The 23223-nt window shown below is 41.2% G+C and overlaps 1 protein-coding gene across 6 annotated transcripts in view; it reads left to right on the forward strand.

Moving 5' to 3' along the window:
• Positions 1-23223, forward strand: part of GRIA3 (glutamate ionotropic receptor AMPA type subunit 3) — a 144515-nt gene that overhangs the window by 76961 nt on the left and 44331 nt on the right. For all 6 annotated transcript variants that reach the window (XR_013776029.1, XR_013776030.1, XR_013776031.1 and 3 more), the window contains exons 5-10: positions 4175-4228; positions 5680-5841; positions 9329-9496; positions 12611-12715; positions 14002-14109; positions 15269-15475. Coding sequence is in view for 3 of the 6 variants with exons in the window: in XM_079318994.1 (XP_079175120.1) it covers positions 4175-4228; positions 5680-5841; positions 9329-9496; positions 12611-12715; positions 14002-14109; positions 15269-15475 (804 nt within the window). In the remaining 3 variants the exon portion in view is untranslated. The remainder of the gene's footprint in view (positions 1-4174; positions 4229-5679; positions 5842-9328; positions 9497-12610; positions 12716-14001; positions 14110-15268; positions 15476-23223) is intronic.

The following is a 23223-nucleotide window of genomic DNA, read 5'->3' on the forward strand; positions in this document are numbered from 1 at the left end:
CTTAGGGGAAATCTCATTTTCCTTTCTACTGTCTTACTAAAACCTAGGAAAGCTCTGGAGTTACCACTGCCTCATTGTTCCCAAATATGACCAAAATGGAAAGACACATTACAGCAGGTCAGATCTCTGCCTGTCATTCCATTAAAGTGGCATATTTCTGCCACTTGTCAGGTATGAAAAGCATGGTAAAAATTTTCAGATCTTCTTTGTGGCAATATTGCATGTCAGCACCAGTATTTTATGTGATGGAAAGATCTAACAGACTCATAAAATATTGTGATTTTGAGCTGTAGATGTGATAGTCTGTATTTTGTGATCTGCATTTTTTCTTTATTTTCTCATTTGTAAATAAAGGATGATGAATCCTTTAGTCTGACATCCTAGTCAGACTAAACTGATCAGAGGGCAGTGGATTCAAGTGTAGGGAAGATGTGTTCCTAAGAGTTATTAATTTGGATGGTGGTTTTCCTTTCACTTCTGCCAAAGTCATGATAGCTCCATCTCTCAGTAAAAGTGCAAGCATATCCTCTCAGCTTTTATTTTTCAACGACTTTTTAAAATTAAAGCCCACAGAGGCTAGAAGGTGGATTTAAAAATGACTGAACTGCTGGGTTTAGAGGGTTGTGATCAGCAACACAGAGGCCAGCTGGAGGTTAGTTACTATTTGGGGTACCCTGGGGTTAATCCTGTTTGACTTCTCTCTGAGTGATCTGAAGGTTGTAGGATGGAGTGCAGCCTCAGCAAGTTTGCTGATACCAAATTAGGGGGAGTGACACACCAAGTAGTTGTGCTACAGTACTTTGGCAGGCTGATGAAGTGGAACATCCTGAAGTTCAAGAAAGGGAAGTGCAAAGCCCTGCACCTGAGGAACAGCCCCATGCTCCTGCACAGACCAGGTGTACCTGGCTGGAAGGCAGCTCTGCAGGGAAGGATCTTGGGTTCCTGGCACTCCAGCTGACCCCAAGCCAGCACTGTAGTGTCACAGCAAAGGCCCACAGCACGCTGGGCTGCAGTGGATTAGCATGGGCAGCAGGTCAATAGAGGTGACCCTGCCTTTTTGCTTTGGTGGTGTGGCTGCCTCTGAAGTGCCATGTACAATTCTGAGCTCAGCAGTGTAGGAAAGACATGAGTGTCCTCATGAAAGAACTGTCATTATAGCTCTAGAAATGCCACAGTGGTTCATACCAACTTAATATTAGCCAGTTAATATCTTTAGTGCTATCTTCCAAAACTTTTAGAAAAATCGAAAAGCTAAGGCAAAAATTTGTAGTTCCTTTTTTTTTATAATGATGACTGATGCAGTGGAAACCAAATTGTCTTTTTGCTTGCATTCAAAAAATAACTCCCCTAGGCAGAAGGAAAAGTAAAATTGCCAATGCTGACTTAATTTCTCAGTATGGCATGTAGGTCTGTACTTCAAGTAATCCTGGTGCTGATTACTAATTTTACTTTTAGTTTGAAAGCAGATATATTTTAGTTATGTTCCCTCTAGATGTTCTCTTAATTAATTGAAAATATCCAAAGAGTAATTAAAAATACAAACTTTATTTGATTCTCTATCAAACCTGACATTATGATCTTTTTATCTACAAAGCAAGAATTATGTGGGATCAGAAATCTGAATTATTCATTATGGTTCCCAGCCATTTTTTTCTCTTGTCCTTTGTTCAGTGTAAAATCTTATAAGCTTTTCTTTCAGTCAAGGTGAAAGCAATATTAAGTCTCGGAAGTCAAACTTATGAAAGACATGTAGCTCTGTGAAATCCTGGCCCTGTAATCCTGGCTTTCTATTCACCACCACTATTCAATATCCCACTTTCTGTATAAGCTTCACAATATATCAGCAGTTGATGAGATTTGTTTGTTATACTCCTGTTATACTCCTGTTTTCCTTCTTCATAAAAAAGCTTTATGCATCACTTTGCTCCCCTGGGAGTAACACATGTCTGTGATTGTTTCTGCTGGGCTTGCTAATCCAGCAGCTCCCTTCAATATGCTGGACAGTTGGTACAGGGTGGAAAGTGAGGGAGGAGGAGAGTTGTACTTGTTAAGATTTAGGACAGCTGTATAGTGTGTAGTGAATTTTAAACACACTGTTAAGATCCGGTTCAATAGTTATGAGCCAACATGGTTGATTGTATGAATAGAAATGCTGTCAGGTCACTCCTGAAAGATGCTTTATGAATTAAAGCTTGACTGTAGTGCGTTGGACCTCTCAGGTTTAATAAACAGAGTCATTTTGAACACATGACAACAGATGAGACAAAAGTTGAGTCTCATCTATGCTAATGAGTTCTACATTTTGTGTTTGCAGTGTAACTCCTGATGCCTGTAGCAGTTCCATGTGTGTTTTTCTTACAGCCTCTGACTTCATCTGTGGTGATATTTGTCTCTTAAATAAACACATTTCTGAATAGAAATGTAAAGGCTTTCTTATTCGTTGTTAAGGTTAAAATCTCAATTGTTGTTCTTAAGTAAGTTTTTTGTCTCTAACCTGCCTTTGAGGTGAAGTTAAAACATACAGAAATGTATGCAAATAATGCACACCAGATGATCTGAAGGAAGCCTGCACATTTCCACAGAAAACAAATGTGAGTATAGGAAAGCAGATGCTTTCTACCAACAGAGTGTACATACAGTTCTCAAGAGGACCTGAACAGCAATTTATTTTCAGATTGCTGGAAGTATGCAAATTCCTCCAGAATTAAATGTGAATTTTAAAAAATGGCATCTATTAAAGACAATACTACCCAAAGAGTCAATTGGGAACTTAATAATTGAATCAAGAACTTGAGCAGGCTCAGCAGTATGTCTAAAGTCAGTGACTCAAATGTCATCTGTTTTTAGCAAAGACGTAAGTGGTTATGTTGTCTTTTGAAGTGTGGCATTTTGAGTGTTCTTCTGTGATCATGGAATTCATTTGTATGGTTATGTATAGATTTTCAGATGATTCTCCATCAAAAAGCATCATCTACTTGCTTGAGCTGCATATAGGATATATACTACTATAACACGTGTGTATTGCTAGCATTGTGTTTGCTGGTTTTAACCCAGCAAGCCTGGGTAGAATGGATTATGTATTGACATGCATGCAATCACCACAATTATAAATTAAATTCTTACTGGTGGACGTTGTTCCATTTGATGGCTGTGGAACTGGTTGGATGTTTCTGAGATTATAATCTGAGGGCAAGGGCATAGTCTTGCACCAGTGGTCTTGCTGGTGAGCCAGCTGCCAGCTGTGTAGACATGGGAAGTGTGTGTTTTCCTTCTTTATGCAGAAGGACAGCATTCCTGGAGTGGGGGGAGCACACAGAATGGCAGAGTTCAGGCTTGCCAGACAGTGCTGCCTCCACTCTCCCCATTACCCTCAGAGAATTCAGCTGCTGAGTTCATCCTGCTGCCCTTTTGTCTCTTAGCAATTCCATTTATTGACTGTTTGTACAGAGAGATGCCCGAGTGAGGTCAGCGAGGGAGGCAGGAGATGTTGCTTAGTGGAATGTGCAAAATAAGGTTTAGTAGCAATTTTGACACAGCACTGTAAGGTCGGATGTATCCATTTAGATGCACTGGAAATGACAAGTTTTCCAGCCTTTTGAAACCTGTCAAAAGGCAATGAAGGTCGCTGCTTAGAACTTTGGGAATTTAGCTTTAGCCGTTCATACATGGAAAGGCTTGGCCAGGGTTCTTGTAGGGAACTCCCTTTGCAATTTGGAGCCTTCCCAGCCCTGCTGTGCTGGTACAGGTCGGTACCCAGTGAGTCCTGGGCAGTGTCCTGCACCTCTCCTATGCTCCACAAACAGGGAACTGAGTAAACAGGATTTTTAGATACAGTATTACCTCATTTCAGAGCAGAAATACTTGAACTGATAATTAAAATTAACCTGATCTGCAGGGAGGACACTGTGACCACAAGAGTGAATTTGCCAGGTAAGGTCATCTCTACAAGCTGAGTCTTCTCAGCCTTGTGAGTTATTCTATGTTGTGCTCTGCCCATGTCTTTGAAAAACACAAATGACTGCATCTTGTCTGTAATGCCACACATCTGGAATACTCATGCTGTCCACGGATTGAACATGGAAGATTATAAGAATGTTGATTCTCTGTCTCTTTTCCACTAGTTAAGAGTCATCTTCTTACAAATGAATAATATGTAATATTTTTCTCCACACAGGTTGTAATCCTCGGCAAACATTCTAGAGGCTATCACTACATGTTAGCTAACCTGGTAAGAACTTTTCTTCATGGAAAGTATAGTTGCATTTTAGAGGGTAAAATATTCTGTTCAGGTTGTGGAAACTTTAATCAGAAAGTAGAAATGCATGGATGAGTACTTGGATTTTGAGAAATTACTTCAGTAAATACTTAAACTGGTATGTCATCTCTGCACAGTTTCTGTTGTCAGAAAATGTCATGTCCTCTACTAATTTTAAAGTAATAATTTAATTATATATTTTCCACTAATTTCTAGCTACATAAAGTAGATACTTGTGACTGTGATTTTCTATATAACATATATTGAATTTAAGCACTCCAGGAAAAATAGTTGTAGCATATTTCTGTATAAGTGGTAAAAATCTGCAAATTAGAACAATTCTATCCAGTAAACCAACAAGGCTGTTTAGCTTTTCTTTTGTATTTCAGAGTGTAGTGTTGTGCCTATGAATGTGCTGTCCTACCAGGAGGAGGCTGTACATTTTTATCTGTATCAGAGCTTCTTCTGAAGAGTAGGATTGACTTTCAGGGATGTTTGTGATGCTTTTGAAACACCATCTACTTAAGTTCCTTATAAAATGTCTTGTAATTAATCCTGCAGGAAGACTCATTTTTTAGGTTCTGTGTCTACTGCAAGTGAAAAAATGTTTTTCCAAAACTGTCACTTTCTAGTTGGCAATCCTAATTACTCAAAAATTCTCTGTATCCATGTTTTGGTGTTGTTAAAGCAGAAAAGACAAATTTTAAAATATTCTTATTTAGTGTAAGTACTGTATGACTTGAAGATGCATCATTTTGCATTATAAGAAGCAGTCATGATTTCACTGATTAGCTCGTGCATAGAAATACAGAGGTTTCTTATTCTAAGTTGCCTTTTAGTATGTGTAACCATTGACATTCAGATAAACATGACTGCAATCAAGTCATACTAATCAAAAAGGCTCCAATTTACTGCCTCAGGTATAAATAACAACAGAGTGGGAGAGAATCATCCTGTTCTGCTTGCACGTGACATGCTGAGTAATGCTGTGATGGAGAGCTGCCTGGCAAGAGCATTGAGTGGTTTTCTTTCCCAGCCCTGAACCTTTGTGTTCATTTTGCTGTACAAATGGGATTTGAGGTCCTTGACCAGTTTTCACCATGATCAGGACAAAAGAGGAAATGGTACTTTGAGTTTCCCTGCTATTTTCTGTATGCATGGCAAATATTACCTACCACATTGCCACAACCCAAAAGGAAAGTTTTCTACTCAAAGAACAAGAAGATGTTTTAAATTCTATTCTATGCCACTATCAAAATCCTAATTGTGATAGTAGTTGTCTCCTGTAGATGGTAGAATATTTTCAGCTAACAAGATGGATGTTGAGCAGTGTCTTCTGTGCTGCACTTGTAGCAGGTAAAACTGAGACAGAGAAAATGGCTTTGGATGACAATGATTCTTTTTTTCTACATGTGTCCTCCCAGGGTTTCACAGACATTGTTCTGGAGAGAGTAATGCATGGAGGTGCCAACATTACTGGATTCCAGATTGTTAATAATGAAAACCCAATGGTTCAACAGTTCCTACAGCGCTGGATGAGGCTTGATGAAAGGGAATTCCCTGAAGCAAAAAACTCACCATTGAAGGTATTTATTTTAATCTGCCAGCAATGGACATGGTATGCTTTTAACAATTCTTTGGGAGTTTTTAATCTCAGATATGTTCATGAGTATGATACAGATCCCTGATGAGAATATGTCACTACATTCAGTGCCCTTCCAGAGAAAGAGGCCGAGGCTGTTTCACACAAGTGCCCCTCAGAAACAAAGGCTTGGTCTTGCAAATCCTGTCACTGTGCAGTGGATGTATGAACTTCTGACATCAACCTCTTGAGTTAGTCTTGGGCTGGGAATGGGGGCTAGTTAGGTTAGGTTTTAGATGGAAAATTTGGATGACTAGTCCATTTTAATGGTAATCAAGAATTTCACATGGAAAATGAAGTAGCTCTGGATTCACTGCTGCCTCCTAGTTACTGCTGCCAGTTACCCTCATAATCTAACCCTCTGTTTTGCACCAGTCCTTTACTTAAACAGTCTGGCTATATAACTGAAACCAATAAAATCTTTCAAAAATTTTTTGGATGAAAGTCCCAGGTTCACTGAAACTGTCACAGATTAGATGAAGTAAATGCACCTGTTATTAGGAAACTTGCAACCTGTTGCTATCTCACCCAGATTTTTTTTTGCCTCAGCATCTCTATCAAAAAGGGGGATGCTATTCACAGTCCAGTGGAGTGCATCAGGAAAACTCTTTCCAGCACAGAAGTCATAAACTCTCCTAGGACCACTGCATTTTAGTAATTTTCCTATTGTGTTCCTTCTTTCTTTTCTTCTTTTGTTGAGATCTGTTCTTTTTCACCACTATCCATAGGTGAAAGAAACCTGGGTATGGTAGTATACAGACTAATACAAACCACTGCCCTGATGGGAAAGTTCATGTCTTTCATGTTTGATTTGAGAAGGACACATGCAAACTGATGGAACAGATTTGAATTAAGAATTACTTTGATGAACTGGAGTAATGTCTCGGTATGAGTAAGACAAAATTCAGGAAAGCTTTAAAATACTGGATAGGAAGGAAAAATCTATTCCAGTTCCATGCATGGGGGCACCAGGGTAGGCAGTAGCACTGGACTGGGCTTAGAGACAGAACAGGAGCCTCTTACAAGGGTTTTCTCTTTCTGGCAGTGCCATTCATGAGTGACTGGTGATTTGTAGAGGTACTTTTCTATCCCTGGGATAAAGTAATTTCTGTGAGGGAGGAAAATTATCTTAATCCCACACCATCCCACAGCCTTGCTGGCATTTCAGAGGAAGCAGAGAAAGGCAAACAGAGGCCCACAAAAACCAGATTAATGTATTGTTGCCTGTGGATTAGGACTTAGTCCTGCTTTCTAAAGCTTTCTAGCAGTGATGCAGAAGTGAAGATAAGTATCATGCTAATCTTAAATGCTCTGAAATATACAAAGTTAACCTGAGATGATTTTATTCCACTTGAAAGCAATTTACCTGAAGGAAAAAATTATTCTCCCTCCTTAAAAAAGAATCTTAAGTATATGGTAGAAACACAAAGATTACATTACCTTTCCACAAATATGCAGCTCATTATAGAAATGTGCACAGTATTTGTTAATCAGACAAAAAGCATATTTAAAAATTGGTGTACAATATTTTTGATTAGGAAATAAAATTGCCTAGAGATTAAAGTCCTGATGTTTAATTTATTCTGTATTTTATCAGCCTTTCCCTTCTTTCTCTCTTTTTTCTCTTTGCATGCTCATGCATTTATAAGTAGAATTCAAATAAAGTAGAAAATTAGATAGCTCTCTTGGCATGACTCGGAAGGAACTGCATTAAGGTTACTGACAATTGACACAGTCTACTGAAAAAATTATCAATGTGTAAGTTTTATGTACTGCTAGATTAGGCAGCTATTACAATACTTCTTTTAAATACATGAACAAATACCTTAAAACTACTGTCCAGTTCTGTATTATTTTGTGGATTGGGACATACAACCTTTGTTAACTTTATAAAAGAGGAGAGAGTGGTTATTGTGAAGCATCACAGGGAGAGGTAAAAGTGGGCAGGATCAGAAGTGAGTGCCTGTGCCTGAGCACCACCCATTCCCAGTGAGTTTATAAGCTGCTGTCATTTAAAGCTCAGTGAAATGTCTGCTCTATAACCTTCTTCCCAGCCCTACCTTTGCACTCTTTTTGTCTGACACAATTCTCTTGGTCTGCACGTGCAGACACACCTTGTTCTGTGCAGAGTTCCTATGTCAAACTGAAGAACTTACAGCAAAATAATGCTCAGCTTTAAGAAATGCAGAATCTCCAATTGTGCTGTCCTGCCCTACAGAATGGAATTAATTTCTGAATATATTAAATCTGATCCACAAAGAAAGTAGCTGAACAAGCAGCTGGAACTTGGACTTCTGCCTTTCTAACTTGCATGTGGGCAGCAGGTCTTGTGGCCTGAACTCCAGCATGAGATTCCTCAGGAGGCAGGATGTCTGTGGGACCACAGACAGCCCAAAGAAGGGCAGGTGCACCTTCCATTCTTCATTTCTTCCTTTGTTCTATTACAAACGATGTGGAGGTATTGAGGATCACCTACAAGGGACTTGAAATCTGCTCTTACAGACTGAGCATGTTCAATTGCTGCCATGGTCCATGCTACAAGGGTTTCCCATGCACAGACCCTGAAATTATGGGTTTGCTGTAATGCCAGTGGAACCCAGGGTGTCATATACAAAGCCCAGGCCATGCTAGGAGCAAAGAACTTTCAAACAACAGATACATGTGGAAAAAATGCCAAAAAAAAAAACCCCTCTTTGATGACATTTGCTAGGTGATACTAAATTTATAGCATGGTGGAGGTGTCACCAGATAACATGCAATGAGCAGTGAATGAAGATGGCAGCAACAGGAACATGTAAATTAAGTTGTCTGGGGTTTTTTTCAAGAGCTGCTGCTACACAGAGTTTACCACCCTCTGCAGATTTATCATGGAGTAAGGGAAGGCAGATGTGGAATTACCAAGGTGATGTAATGCCTAAAATGTATTTTGTGATTATTTGCTTGTATAGCTGTTTTCTAAGAAAAGTAATTTTATCTATTCTTTGCCACAGATGCTACCTAATCAGGATTGTGATCCAAAGAGAAATGATTTATGTTAACTTCAAGTGAAAGCTCTCTTGGCAATCTTGTTAAAAACAACAACGACAAAAAATCTAAAGCAAAAACTCAGTTGTGGTATCAGTATGGTCCAGCATGGAATTGCAGAATTTCGTACTAAGCTCAACTAGATGAGCAAGTTTCCAATTAAATTGAAATTTTATGCAACTATGAACTAGTATTGTTATTTTGCTGCTATATACTGTACAGAATGAAAACATTTTTCTTTTTTTAATTGAAATAGGTGGAATTGTTACAAAGCACCAGCTGAAAGACAGCAAGCAGAGGGATCTGCAAAGCACGGTTCTTCTAAGAGAAAGGAGGCCTTGTGGTGGTGCAGCAGGGGCAGTTCTAGAGCTGCAGTTTGTGATGAGTTTTCCTTGTCTCCGTTGCAGTACACGTCTGCACTGACCCACGATGCCGTGCTGGTCATTGCCGAGGCGTTCCGCTACCTGCGGAGGCAGCGCGTGGATGTCTCCAGGAGAGGCAGTGCTGGGGACTGCCTGGCCAACCCTGCCGTGCCATGGAGCCAGGGGATTGATATAGAAAGAGCCCTGAAAATGGTAAGGGCAAAGGCAGCAGCTGAAGAGCAGCAGCAGCAGTTCTGTGGTGCTTTGTGTCCCCTGCCTGTACACAGAGCTCCTCTACCCGCACAAACGGCTGCAGCTCCTCAGGGGAAGCAGAGTAAAAACAGAGTTAATGATGAACTCAAAGGATGGATAAATGTATTCGATAGAGGGCAAGGCATAATGTACTGACTCTCAAAACTTTGGCCAAAATCCCTCTGGTACTGATGCAATAGCTGCCTGATTGTCCCCACCAGAGCACCTACAATCCCCCAGACCCCCCATAACACCCCAGCTTCCCAGGAGGGTGAGCATGAGCCATTTGGCAATCAAACTCTTATTGGGGCTTTCTAAAGTCACAAGAGCTGCAAATCTGACTAACAGAACCCCACTGGGTCTTTGGCACCCGGATTGTAATTCTTGAAGGAATAGATATGTTTATGAATTTAAATACAAGTGTGCAGTTTTGATAATTTGCCAGTAAAAATTCAACTCAGATTAGTTTAAAACAGTGGAGAAATTGTTGTTGGTCATATCTGTACTGATAGATCTCAGCACCAGGCTGAACCTAGGAGCAGTTTAGCCTCCAAGCAGCTCCAGTTGCTGGCATAACTTTGCACTCAACCAGATTGCCTTCTGCATGGCCAAATTTTTTATCCCTAGCAGTAGTTATGCATAACAGTATTTATGGGATCATACCTCACTTACGTCTCTAATTGTGTTGATTTTTAACTCTTTTTTAATCTGCCATTTGTGTTAAAGCAGGTGACAACAGGAAAAATCGGATAATGTTTTTGTAGATACAAAATACAAGATTGCTTTTAATCTGCTCAAAATAACTCTCAAACAAATCTATTATCATTGATTATATTAATGCAGACAGAACTGGAGTGAGTAAGATCAGAAATAAGCCTGTGTTAGGTGCAAACAAATCCTAGGTTAATCTTCATACACTTAGCTTAATTACTACTTTTTCTCAGCTACCAGATTGGAAGGATTGTATGAGAATATTATAATGAGTTGTGGATGGTTATAATCAGATTATATTACTCTTGAAACTGAGATGGTTTAGTCTCACATAAAAAGAGCCAGAGTTCTTTTTTATGCCATTTTTTCACCTCCTAACATATTCCCTAACTGCACTTCTCTTAGTGTATCATTACACACTTTTGAAGAGAGATGAATTCAATCTTCACAACACTTAAAGGATTTGTGCTGTCCTGATATACGAGGTATTCATGTCAATAGAGAAAACCAACACTGCAATAGGACACTCCATTATTTAGGAGAATTTATTTTAAAAACACATTTTAAAGATATGAAAAGGCATGATTGGCAAAAAAATGCAGAAGTTTGACTTTTAGCTGGTTGCCTTGAATTTTTTTAGCTATTTGGAGTCATGTAAGTGAGGTTTACATATACCTCCAATGAGAGCTGCCCAAGATCATCCCACATGGCCTTCCAGTACCCATCCTGTCCATCACCTTTTCTCCTTCTATTCAGACATTGACCTTCACTCAGGAAAAAAATAAAAACAATGATTTAATAATTTTTCCTCTCCACTCTGTAGCATCAGGTCAGATAATAATGTTTTTTCCAAGATACCCTTGAAATATCTATCCTGTGCCAGCAGAAGGTCCAGTGCCTCACTATAGTCATTAGGCATTACTTGAAACTTCTTCCCAACAGCCTTGAAAACTGTGCATATCTTTGTTTCTGAAGCTGGTTCTAATACATCAGGTCAGTGGCAGTTTACCTGAACAGATCTGGACACTTAAAAATAGTCACTCTGCAATTGCCTCAACACACTCCCACCAAAAGTGTTTGAGTCCTGGCGAGCCTTCCTGCCTCAATGCAGACAAGTTTTGCAAATTGCTGTTTTCCCACCACAGAGAAACAAATGAAGTTTGAAGCCAAAAGGTGTCCAGTGCACAAAGCTCGTGTCTCAGTGGGGACTGGGAGGAGCCAGTTTAACAAGCTCCCAGTAAATGCCAAAGGCAGGTGCAGCAACTCACATCTGGATGCACCTTATGTGTCAACTGCCCTACAAGGACATTTGCTCAGTCCACAGTTGATAAGATGTCTTGGGGTCAAATTTGGTTTTCAAAGTGCAATTCATCTCTCTAAATTTCTGGAGACCAGAATACCTTAGATTTTTTCCAGCCCCTATAGTGATATAAACTATTTTAAAGAAGATTCAAATCTACTTACAGATAAAAAAGAAACTCCCTCTGTGTTGTGAATTAGGCTCACTGGATAATTTGGAGTCCATAGAAATTTTGGTTCATGTAGCTTTGCACTTCATCTCTAAAGAGTGAACAGCAAATCAGTCACAGTTTGCCTTTGACTAGTCTAGCATCACCTCTTCCTGTAACTTCTACAGTTTTTGCTAAATATTAAAGCTAATTTGCCCCTACTGAAGTTTGAGACTCTTACCTTTTCTGCCTTTGATGACAGCTTGTCATTATTGGTAAGTGATAAATTAAAATACCTCATCCTTTCATACAGGGAAATAAGAAAGGCTTTTTTTTTTTTGAGACTAAGTACTTTATACTTCCCCTTCAGATGATTCATATGAGTAGGTAATGATAATCCTGTCTGTACACCCATCCATCCTGACTGAGACCAAAACTCCGTAAGCAGCAGAGACAATTGTCTGTGCTCATTCAGAGAAGACATTTGTTCCTTTCTCCTACACTGGGACTGATCCTAAAATAAAGCACTTCCCAGAATGAGCAATGATATGCCATTCTGGTCTGTGATGCAGATCACTCTGTGCCATACTGTGAGAGGTTTAACTGCACTAATTGTTGCTTGTGCCTCGCTGATGCTCTGTTCTGTACCAGTGAACCCAGTGTGGCCAAGCATGGCAGAATCAGTCTTTCTTACATTTAGCATACCTGCAGGGCTCATTTCACTTAAATGCAGCTCACTCTGGAGTGAGTCACCAGCTGAGCTCTAACAAATATGTGCAGCTGGAACTCAGAGAATGGGGACTGGGGTTGTTTTGAACAGCACAGCTGGCTGTGTCAGAAGCAGTACAAGTCTCTTACATAGGTAAAAAATAAAGTGAATCTTTTATTAAAATATTTTTCTGTTTATTTCCTCAAGGTGCAAGTTCAAGGAATGACAGGGAACATCCAGTTCGACACCTATGGGCGGAGGACAAATTACACAATTGATGTGTATGAAATGAAGGCTGCTGGGTCACGGAAGGTGAGCTTCAAGACATGGATCCAGATTTCACACCTTCACAAATACTTATTCCAAAAACCAATGACATTCAAAAATATGGGAGATGCAGTGCAATAACAGGGTCCTGAGGAGTGCCCCCTTTGTGCTGTCTTCCCTATCCCAGGAACCTTGTTATATTCAGTTCCTGGACTAAACCCCACTCACTCTGCTTAACGTCTTCACTGGTTTCCATGTCAACTTCAAACACAACTTCTTCCCTTAAAATCCTTCTGGAACTTTTTCACTGCCAAGCATAATACCTACTGTCACGGTCCTGTGCCTAGTCCTATCTTCTAAATTCCTCTCCATCTTGCCCTCCCTCTCTACATTGGACTTTGGAGCCACAGTGAAGCTGGAACCAGTGAAACCTTCTGAAATGAACAGAAAATAAGTTTGGTTTTAATTAGAATTTTATATTAATTCTCTTGTCTTCTGAATAAAGTTTAGATCCTAAGTGGGATAGTTGCCTAGATCAGTGTTATAAAAGAAGTTTAAGGCAGATGTTAAAAAAAAAAATAGGTAGACAGGGTAAAAAAACTACTGAGAGAAGAATGTGTGTGGGTGAGTCTCTTAAATCCCCTGATTTCACCTGCTTGTTCACCACTGAGACTCCTTAAACATTTCTGCACATTTGATAACCAAATGCCTCTAAACATGGCCCAGCCACTCAGGGAGGTGTGCAATGCAGAGAACAGTGTTACTTCTGTGTTGTGCAGAAGTACAAAAGCTATTGTGATAGCCTAGTGATGCAGCCAAAGGTCAGCACCAGCCAGCTGATAAAGTCCCCTTGTGCTCTCAGAGGGTTTTGTGTCCCACAGTGGAGATAATGTGGCTGTGCCTGCATTGCTAATGATGTCTGTGATCTTCTCTAAAGCCAGCTCACATCTGCAGGGACTGTATTGGATAAAAATCACAAAATCAGAGAATTTTACTCAGAATGCTATGCAGTTTATTTTCTTCTCTGTAGTATGTCCTTATGCTGTGGGCATATAGGAATTTATTCCACAGGCACCATACTGATGTGAATTGAGATAGGAAAAATTTAATATGTATTTTCACTTAGATTTGGCTTGCACTGATTTGCTCTTGGGCTTGAGAACATTGTTTCTTTAAGGAAATAAATGTAAAGCTAATGTAGTCCCTTAATGAAAAAACAGTGAATGAGAAATGTTGCAAAGCCTTAGGTTTTTACAGTTGTTCTTATAAGTTCAGATACCAGAGTCCTTGTAAAGGTATGTAATGAGGTAACAAAATCTCCATTTTTGTAGGCTGGTTATTGGAATGAATATGAACGATATGTGCCAGCATTAGATCAGCTGCCTTCTAATGATACTTCATCTGTGGAGAACAGAACTATAGTAGTCACCACCATCTTGGTAAGTTTTATGTTCTTAGTGTATTTGTGTTTAGGAAACAAGGCACATGACTCCTGAGGTGTGCTAGACACCTTGTCAGGAGGGAAATGGTGAATACTGTGTGAATTCAAGTGGCTGGAAAGTTCAGTATCTTACAGAGATGTTCTGAGGGTTTGACCCTGCTAACTTTTATATGTATCAGTAAGTCTGCTCACTGAGCTCACCATTGTGCTTTGATGCTTCCCAGACACTTGAACTCAAATTAAGTGCCTCGTGTAAGTGAAGTTATTTTGCATGTGTGTCAATGAGCACAGAGATTGGCCTTTCTGCTGTAGAGTCAAATCTTGCACCCCTCACTCAGGTACAGCTCCTGTAAACTCAACCCTGTGGACTGAGTAAGGGTGGCACAGTGAAGCCTGTAGAGAACTGGAACTGCTCTAGACTGGGTGAAAAGCAGCCTTTACCTGTGCAATTCCAGAGGAGCAAAGCTTTTCCTGAGTGTCACGAGCAGCAGCACCTGTGTCAGTCCCAACGCCTCTACAGACCTGCCCTGTGCAGCATTTGCTGGGACTTCTGTGCTTTTTAATTCTACTAAGCATGAGTCAATTTTATGCTGTTTCCTGAAGCATTGTATTTTATATTCCTATGGATTTAGTGAGATATAATCAGCATTTCAACTAGAATTTTCCAAGAAGGCTAAGGGAATTCAGTGACAAAAAACACTGATGAGGATTTTAATCTAACTTCCCTTAGGCTGCTTTGAAAATATCTCCATCAGAGCCCCAGTTTTTGGCCCTGGGGCCTTAGGAAATTGTGGTGATGGTATAGGCATTGGATATGTCAGTCTTTAAACACTAAAACTTGAATTATTGCTACGATGATGCTTCTTGACTGTCTAATCAGGCAGAATTCTGCAAACAGAAGTGTAACTTTGTTTAAAAAGTCCTGTTGTCTTCAATGGGTCCTTACTAGAAATAAAATCAATAAATAGTATGTGTGGCTGTAGGTTCAGCCAAGGATTTTTATGCTTTAGAAGACTGTCTTTCTAATTTCTGTAGTAAAGCACGAAATATTGTAAATGCTTGTCAGTAATATAAAGGATAATAGCAGCTTTCATTTTGTGTGGTTTACAGCTGTGTTTTACATTCATAGACTTTTGATCTTTACTTTTGTTTCAAAGGAATCACCATATGTAATGTATAAGAAAAACCATGAACAACTAGAAGGGAATGAGAGATATGAAGGATATTGTGTAGACTTAGCTTCTGAAATAGCAAAACATGTTGGAATAAAATACAAACTGTCAATTGTTGGAGATGGGAAATATGGAGCTAGGGACCCTGAGACTAAGATATGGAATGGCATGGTGGGTGAGCTGGTCTATGGGGTAAGTTTCTCTTAACCTTCATTTTAATGTTCTTTATAAAAAATTATGCTCAAAGTTAATAAACTGCAAAATAAAGATTATCTGTTTGAATACTACCTTTAAAATTCTAGATATTTCTTTGTATTGCTATTTTTATAGTCTACTTTTCTAATTGTTTCAATGCAGGAAATGTCACATTTTTATTGCTGCTCTCTATATCAGAGTCCACAAAATGTTAAAAAGTAGCATTGGGCAAACTTCAAATTCTAATTTACAGCAGAATTTCCAGTTTGCTCTTCATATGCTTCTTCCTCATTTGCCAGATCTTATTTTTCTGTATCAGTCTCTTAAGTGCTGGGGGGAGGGTATCCCTGTCATTGAAGGTCTGATCTGGGATGCTGAGCCCTGCTGGGTCACTGATCTTGGTGTGTGTTTGATCACACCCATTTAACTCCATGGTTCCTTTTCAGGGTAAGAAGCAATGCAGGTGTGAAATTGCCCACATGTTTTTTCTCTTCTTCTGTTTAAACTCTGGGTTTGGCTTCAAAAATCAACTGTCAGACCAAAAAAAAAAAATCCAAAAAGAGGGCTAATTCAGTGCATTCCTCTTTGTATTTCTATATTGGGTGTACATCACTTTGTTTAGTAAGAACAAAAACAGTCCGGAACTGCCATTTTAGAAACTTCTTTCTTCTTTGGAAATGAGAATTTTGGAATACAGATAAACCAGATGGAAGGGGGAGAAAATTGGCTTTGCAGAAAAGACTTCTCAAGCTGATATTTCATCTTTTTTTTTCCCTCAGATGCTAATGAGATGATTTGTGATTCCGCCCAAATCTTTTTTGCAGTTTATTTTTAACAAGTTTCCATTTATTAAAAATATCTGAGCAGAAGCACATATTTCAATTGCCTCCTTTTGTTCTATGGCTGACTGTAATTTCTAAAAGTCACCTCAAAATTTCCTTGGGATAATGCATCATCATTCTTGCAAAATGTTTAGTGAGAATTCTTTTCAAATGAATCAGTCTTTTTTAAGTAATTGCTAGATTTTCACAAGTTTTCTTACTCTGAAGCAGTCAGTCCTAATGCCTTATTATGTAATTGGTAGCCTGTTCAAGTTGAAAACGTTTTATAGAAATAACAATGTTTTTGTTGTATTGTATTATGGCAAGGAGGAAAAACTACTGATTACAGAAAGTAAAACAGGGTTCTGGACCCTTGGTTTGCTTCTTTGTTTTCCTGTTGCTTTGAGGTTTGACATTATGCAAATCTTCTGAACTCCCCATGACTCAGTTGTGCAGTTTGGCAAACTGATGTTTGCTGTCTTGGAGAGCACAAGCCCACTGAGAACCTCTGAAGCAAAGGTTCAGTTTAGTTCCAAGCACATTGCATTGCACTGGAAACCCATACCCTCAGTTGCTCTGTGTGTGATTTAAGAAATATCAAGAGTATCAGCTGTAATTGGTTCTTTTGATGCACTTGCCAGTGACAAAAAAAAAAAAACAAAAACCATACCATGTGGAAAAAGCATGGCCAAAGAGAAGCTGAAATAGCTGGTAACAGAGCACAGGGCCTGTCTGCACTAGGGAAGAAAAGGTGTGATGGGGGCTACAGCTTTTGTGTCCTGAGCAGTGAGATCAGTCTGTGCAGCTGCTGTGCCATAAAGGGCCTCTAAAAATGCTCTGAGGGCTGGAGCAGCTGTGCTGTGAGGAAAGGCTGAGAGAGCTGAGACTCTTCAGCTTGGTGAAGTGAAGGCTCCAAAGAGCCTTAGAGCACCTTCCAATATCTAAAGGGGCTACAAGATAGATGGAGAGGGATGTTTTAGAAGGTCATGTAGTGAGAAGACAAGGAGGAATGGCTTTAAACTGATAAAGGGTAGATTCAAATTAGATATTAGGAAGAAATTCTTAATTGTGAGGGTGCTGAAGACCTGGCCCAGGTTGCCCAGAGAGGCAATGGATGCCCCTTCCCTGGAAAAATTGAAGGTCAGGCTGGACAGGGCTCTAAACACCCTGACCTCATGGGAAATGCCCCTGCTTACAGGAGGGAGGCTCAACTAGATGATCTTTAAAGGTCCTTTCCAACCCAAAACAATGTGTGATGAGCAGGTTGGCTGCAGCTGCATTTTCCACAGCCTCTTGGGACCAGCCTAACTCAGAGTTCTGCATCCTTGGCATCAAACTTAGCCCTAACCATATTTGTGACCTTTCCACACCAGCAAAGCCAGCCCTGCAGGCACCACAGACCATTCCTTAAAACAACCCCAAAACCACCCCACCATTCTCATTTTCCCCTGCAAAAAAGGTCAGTTCCTTTGTATTCTGAGCACAGTTTTCATCTGTGTTTTCTTGCTAATGAAAAATTGAGGAATGTTTTCCTCCCTGACCCCCAACAGTTCCTGTACTCATGCTGTGAGCTCTGTTACTGAAGCCTCTCTACTGCAATGCTCAATTATTCAAAGGTCAGATGTGTCCCATGAGGTTTGAGTGCAGACCCAGGTTAATGCTTCCAGCCCTGTGCTGCTGAGCCAGCTCCCCAACCTGTCCAGCTGAACTGAGCTTGCAAGCTGCATGGAAATCCACCTGGCTTTCTGTAAGCAGGGAAAATAGCCCCTGAACTCTTGAGTACAAACCTCACCAGCCCTCCAGACCTTTTCCCAGCTCTATTTGCAAACATTGTGAAATACCCTTGGCCTTTTTCTCCATCCCTTGAGAGGGGGCTGTGTACCACACTCACAAGGATGTGCACTAAGCCCTTTGAAGATGAGAAGTACTCTAGAAGTGCTAATTATTTGGAGCAAGTGCCTCATTTACTTGCTGACTTTCCTTTATCTCTCACTGGCTTAAAACTCTATTAGGGGACTAAAACTATATTAACGTAATGCCCCTGTGAATCTTGTCAGCAAAGTGACTCAAATTTGGCTCCTCTGGATTCCATTTTGGGAAAATAAGAGACAGATTAGATTTTAAGTACCTTTGTTAGCATCTATGGAAGATAGACTTGGTAGATAAAAGGGGCCTGATTGGTTTTGGTACCAGTTATCCAGCAGCTGAGCTGAGCTGTGGCAGAAACAATCCTTTAGATTGCATTTGTCTCAAGTGATAACCAGTGACTAGTCATTTGTCAAACACAGCATATTCCTGACCCAGCAGCCTCCTATCCACCACCTGGCACTGCTGGGGCCTCTCAGCCAGCTTTTTGAATACTGAGCCCTTTTTTGCATGCATGCAACTCTTTTCTAAAATTGCTCTTAGGACAGTCGTAGGAAACAAATGGCTTGTCATTTTAATGTTAAAAGCATAATTTACTGTATTTAATGTTTGGGTTGGGCCAGTTCATTGTTACTATTGCTGTCACTTATGGAATGCAGGCAGCACAGAGTCAGGGGAGGAAAGGCAGCCTCCAGACCCTGCCTTGGAGGGGAAGGGCCTCAGTGTGCCCTGAGCTGTACCCAAAGCAGGGGTGATGTGTCACTGTGCTGCAGGTCTGGGGGGTGGCACAGCCCTGGCTCCAGTGTAAGGCTCACTGGAGGTCAGCATTAGTTAGGCCAACTGGAGCAGTCCCAAGACTTGCACATTGCCATTTACACACTGAAATGTTGCCCATTAGAAATTCTCCCTGCCCTGTCTCATTTCACATCAGGTCTGGTTGGAGGGCATAAAAGTCTGCTGTACTGTAGGGTCCCTGAAGTCAAGGACAATCTCAGCTGTGGCCCTTGAGTCTTTCCTTGTGGAAAAGGGGCTGTACCTAAGCACCTGGCTGCAGAGGGATTGCAGCCCCAGACAATTCTGCCTGAGCATACATTCCCAAACTCCTTTTCTGCAGGCAGGAGAACCCAGCAGTCTTGTTCGAGAGGAAATAACAGGGCTTTGTGATTTGTTAGCAAATTTTAAGTGTTAGTGATAGTAGTAATAGTAGTAGTAATTATAATTGTAATACTAATTAATAATAATAATGAAATTTGTCATGAAAGAAGATGTATTTGGCTTTTCGTAAATCAAAAAGTGTCAGTTCAGGCTGAAAAATGCTCCTTAATTTTGCTCTTTTACTCTGATGGCATCAAAATAAAACTCTTCATCTTGCCAGATACCCATTCAAGCACTATTACTTTTTTTAAACTAAGAGAAATTTCCAAAGAATAGTGGAAATTTTCAACAGAATAAAAATAGAAAATAGGTAAAGCTTTTTTCCTGGACATTTCAGAAGGGAAGTAGCTAAATCATTCAGTCCAGGAGACTGAATCACTATTTAAATCTCCCCAGCACAGCAATCCAGCGAGGCAGTGCTGTCCTGCAGTGACCCAGAGGCTGAGGACGTGTCCTTGGCTGGGGCTGAGGAGCAGCAGCAGCTCCCTCAGCCCGTGTGCTTGGGGCTTTGTACCCACCAGCTGCTGAGCATAGACAGTCGTCTTTTCTCTTCTGTGGGGTCAGCCTCTTTCTGTAGGCTTTTATTTCTTCTTCCCCTTTTGAAGCAGGCTGCTGTTCTTCCTTCCCTGTTCAGCCAGGGGAAGCCATCCCTCCCCGGGCTGACGCTTTTCACAGCGCTCAGGCTAATTGACAGGAGTTTTAACACAGATCTTAATTGTAACTACAAATGCTTTGGGAATGAAAAGAGCAGCCAGACCTTGCAGCCTTTAAAACTCTGCTCAGGTTAAAACAAGCCTTTATAAAGACCTCTCAATATGTAAAATGGCACAAAGGAATGAAGCAGGATGTGAAGGGCGGGCGGTCCCGGAGCAGGAGCTGCACAGTCTGTCAGTGGGACTGTGACACATCTCCTGCCTTTAGCAGACTGGCCAGCCTGGTGTGGGGCTGCCTCCCTGGCTCTGCCAGCAGCATGCAGAAATACCAAAGGTGGCCCATACAGCCTTTGAATCACTGCAGAGAGGCAGACTAATTCAACTCCTACTTTTTTCCTTAAAACCTCCCACATGCTCTTAGTCTGTGGCAGAGCCTGACTGTGCCATGAGTGGGTGAAGCTTGTTCTTTGCTCCTCACTCCAGGTTTCTGCAGGGGGGAAGCCCAGGGACAGGTCCCCAGAGGCAGCTGTGTGATGCTGCTGCCCTGCAGCTCAGACCCTCATCTGTACTCATGGACAGATGTGTGCACATGGCCAGGCTGAGCTGTGGTGGGGACAGGATCACAGCCCTGGCACAGAGCCACACTGCCAGGGGCCTGGGCTTTGGCTGACCTGGGCCCAAGCACAGGCAGGGGAAGCACACATATGTCCACAGCCCCAAAAACAGATGTACCTGTTATGTCTCCATCTGTGAATGGCAGGAGTGTGTCAGAATGAGCTGTGGGCATCCACAGAAATCACAAATGGACTTAACTTTGACAAACTGTGGCAGACAGGGCCAGCTGCTGTTTTAACACCTTCATACCTTTTTACACTGCTCAGCTAGGGTGTATTAAGACTTCAATGCAGCATATTGCTGGTCAGATATGACCTGTTGGCTTTAAATAAGTGTGAGCTAATGTATTAAAACCACATTGCCCCCATTACTCAGCCTCTCAGCACACCCTGAATATCCTTGGGAATATTGGACTGCCTTTGCAAAGGTAACTCTTACTAGCTGATACCACAGGTGAAGTGCTGCTCTGTCTGACTATTTTCTAGTACCTGGAAACCTCAGATTGCACTGAGAAGTGTTAAAACATGCTCAGAGACAGTCACCATTGCAGCACAGTCTCTTCTGGTGCCCCTGTGTACCTGCATACAGCACTTTTGGGGTGCCCAGAGGTTTGGCTGCCAGTGGAAGTTGGTCAGTGTCCCTGTGCTTCAGTCTGCACAGAGTTGGGGTGATGCCTGGCTTCCCATCACACACAGTGACTGCAGTCCAGCCCCCTTCTTGAAGAGTGACCCTCAAGCAAAGGAGGTGTTCAGTTCTGTGAGCAGGGGTGGCCCAAAGCATGTGCAGGCAGGAGCACAGCCCAGATGTCTCACTGTCTCTAGTGCACAGATTTGAATTTGGGAGAGTTATCAGAAGGTCTGTAAGCAGAAGAGTCCTGTCCCTCCTTTTGGATTATAGAGGTGGAACATCTTATCATTTTTCATTCTCCATGTAGAAGGATATTTCCATTTGCTGCTTTTTTTCTCCCTCCCCGTAAGAGTCTGGAGGTTTGCAGCTCCCTGGGGTCATCTTTGAGCAGAGTGGGCAGCGCCTCTGTTCTGCCTGTCCTCTCTAAATCCATCCCTCCCACACTAGCAGGCAAAGACAGAACAAGCCTCAGAGGAATGCATGACATTTCTTGCCCAGCTCAAATGCAGTGAAGATGATGTTTGAAACACCATTAGTCATGAGTGATTAGCAAAGCTCAGTTTCTGAGGTTCTTAAACCCCTCTCCAGCTCTGTACGAAGAAGGGCATGTTTGTGGTTGTGTTCTTTTTAATCAAGCTCAATTTGTATGGGCTCTGCTTATCTGCAGCCATAACAGGGAGAGAAATTCTCAACAGTGCTGCAGTTATTAATGATCCTTTAGGGTGCTTAGAGCTCTCCATAAGCTCTCCATTTCAAATACTGTATCTCTAAATAGATAAGCAAAGAGAGAACTGTTTTTTAACCTCCCTAGTGCAGCTAATATTCAAGGAAGTGATGAGCAACCAGGCTTGGGTGTTGGATTGTAGCTGGTCCACTCTCAGTGCCCTGGTTTCCCAGGACTCTGTGTGTGAGCCCATGCTTGTTCCCTCTGCAGAAACCCTTTGCTGCCACGTTCACAAAGGGATGAAGGTGGTTTTTGGTGTTTCCAATACAGTGAATGCCATTTGTGGGAATGGTAGGAAAACAGGAAGACCGAAATGTATCAGAAAATTAGTACTTGTATCCCATTTAATATTAAAATGCAGTTCAAAATTATTTACAAATAAATCTGTGTACCATGAACATGGTAACAATCAGGGTTTTAATAAGTGATTTTTCAGTGCTTCAGCATCAGCTTCATCCCCTCATAGGAACATCCTACATGAATTCAGTTGCCCATGGAGATACACACCTTATTGCATGCTGCATCAGCACTTAGGAACAGTTCCACCATGTCTGATCTGGCAATTAAAATATCACTTTAGGAAAATTAAAATTCTCCAAGTCCATGAAAATGCTCCAGAAACGAAATGCTCTTACAGCTGAAGCAGCCTTTTCCTCCCTTGGCTGCTCCAAGGCTGGTAGTCCATATGCCAAAGTGCCTGGTGGAAAGACACCTGCCTCCCACCTAATCTTCACTTCACATGGAGACATTGCTAAGTCTCCACAGGGGTCCTGATCCATTTAGCTTGCTCTAATAAGGATTAATTTGTAAGTACCTCCTTAATTCAACAAGAAATACAGTGGTATGGTCAACGTGCTTAGTCTTCCTGCTGGCTGTGGGCTCTGACTACATTTAAAACTGATATTTTGTGTGACTCTCACCCTGACTGCAGACATCTAGTATTTAACAGGAGCTCAACAAGCAGCAGCAGTAAGAGAAATGCACATTTTGGGGGAATTCCTCAGTGAACAAGTTCTAACATCTTCTGAATGTGTTACCTCACTCTGCCCATGTCCTCCCCTCCAATCTCTCCATTCCTTAGGTGATGAACACATTCATCTACAAAGCCAGTAGCATCTAGGCATCCAAACACATTTTCAGTTTTTATATTCAAGCCATGTTCAGCTAGAATTTTGCAGTAAGTGAGCAGAAACCAGCTGAGGTTTTCTCCTTGAGGAGCAGCCACTGAAGGGTAAAGGCAGTGTCCCACTACACAACTGTCGAAAGGGGCTGAGCAGGGCTCAG

Source organism: Erithacus rubecula (assembly GCF_903797595.1).
Source record: "Erithacus rubecula genome assembly, chromosome: 15".
Taxonomy (NCBI): Eukaryota; Metazoa; Chordata; class Aves; order Passeriformes; family Muscicapidae; genus Erithacus; species Erithacus rubecula.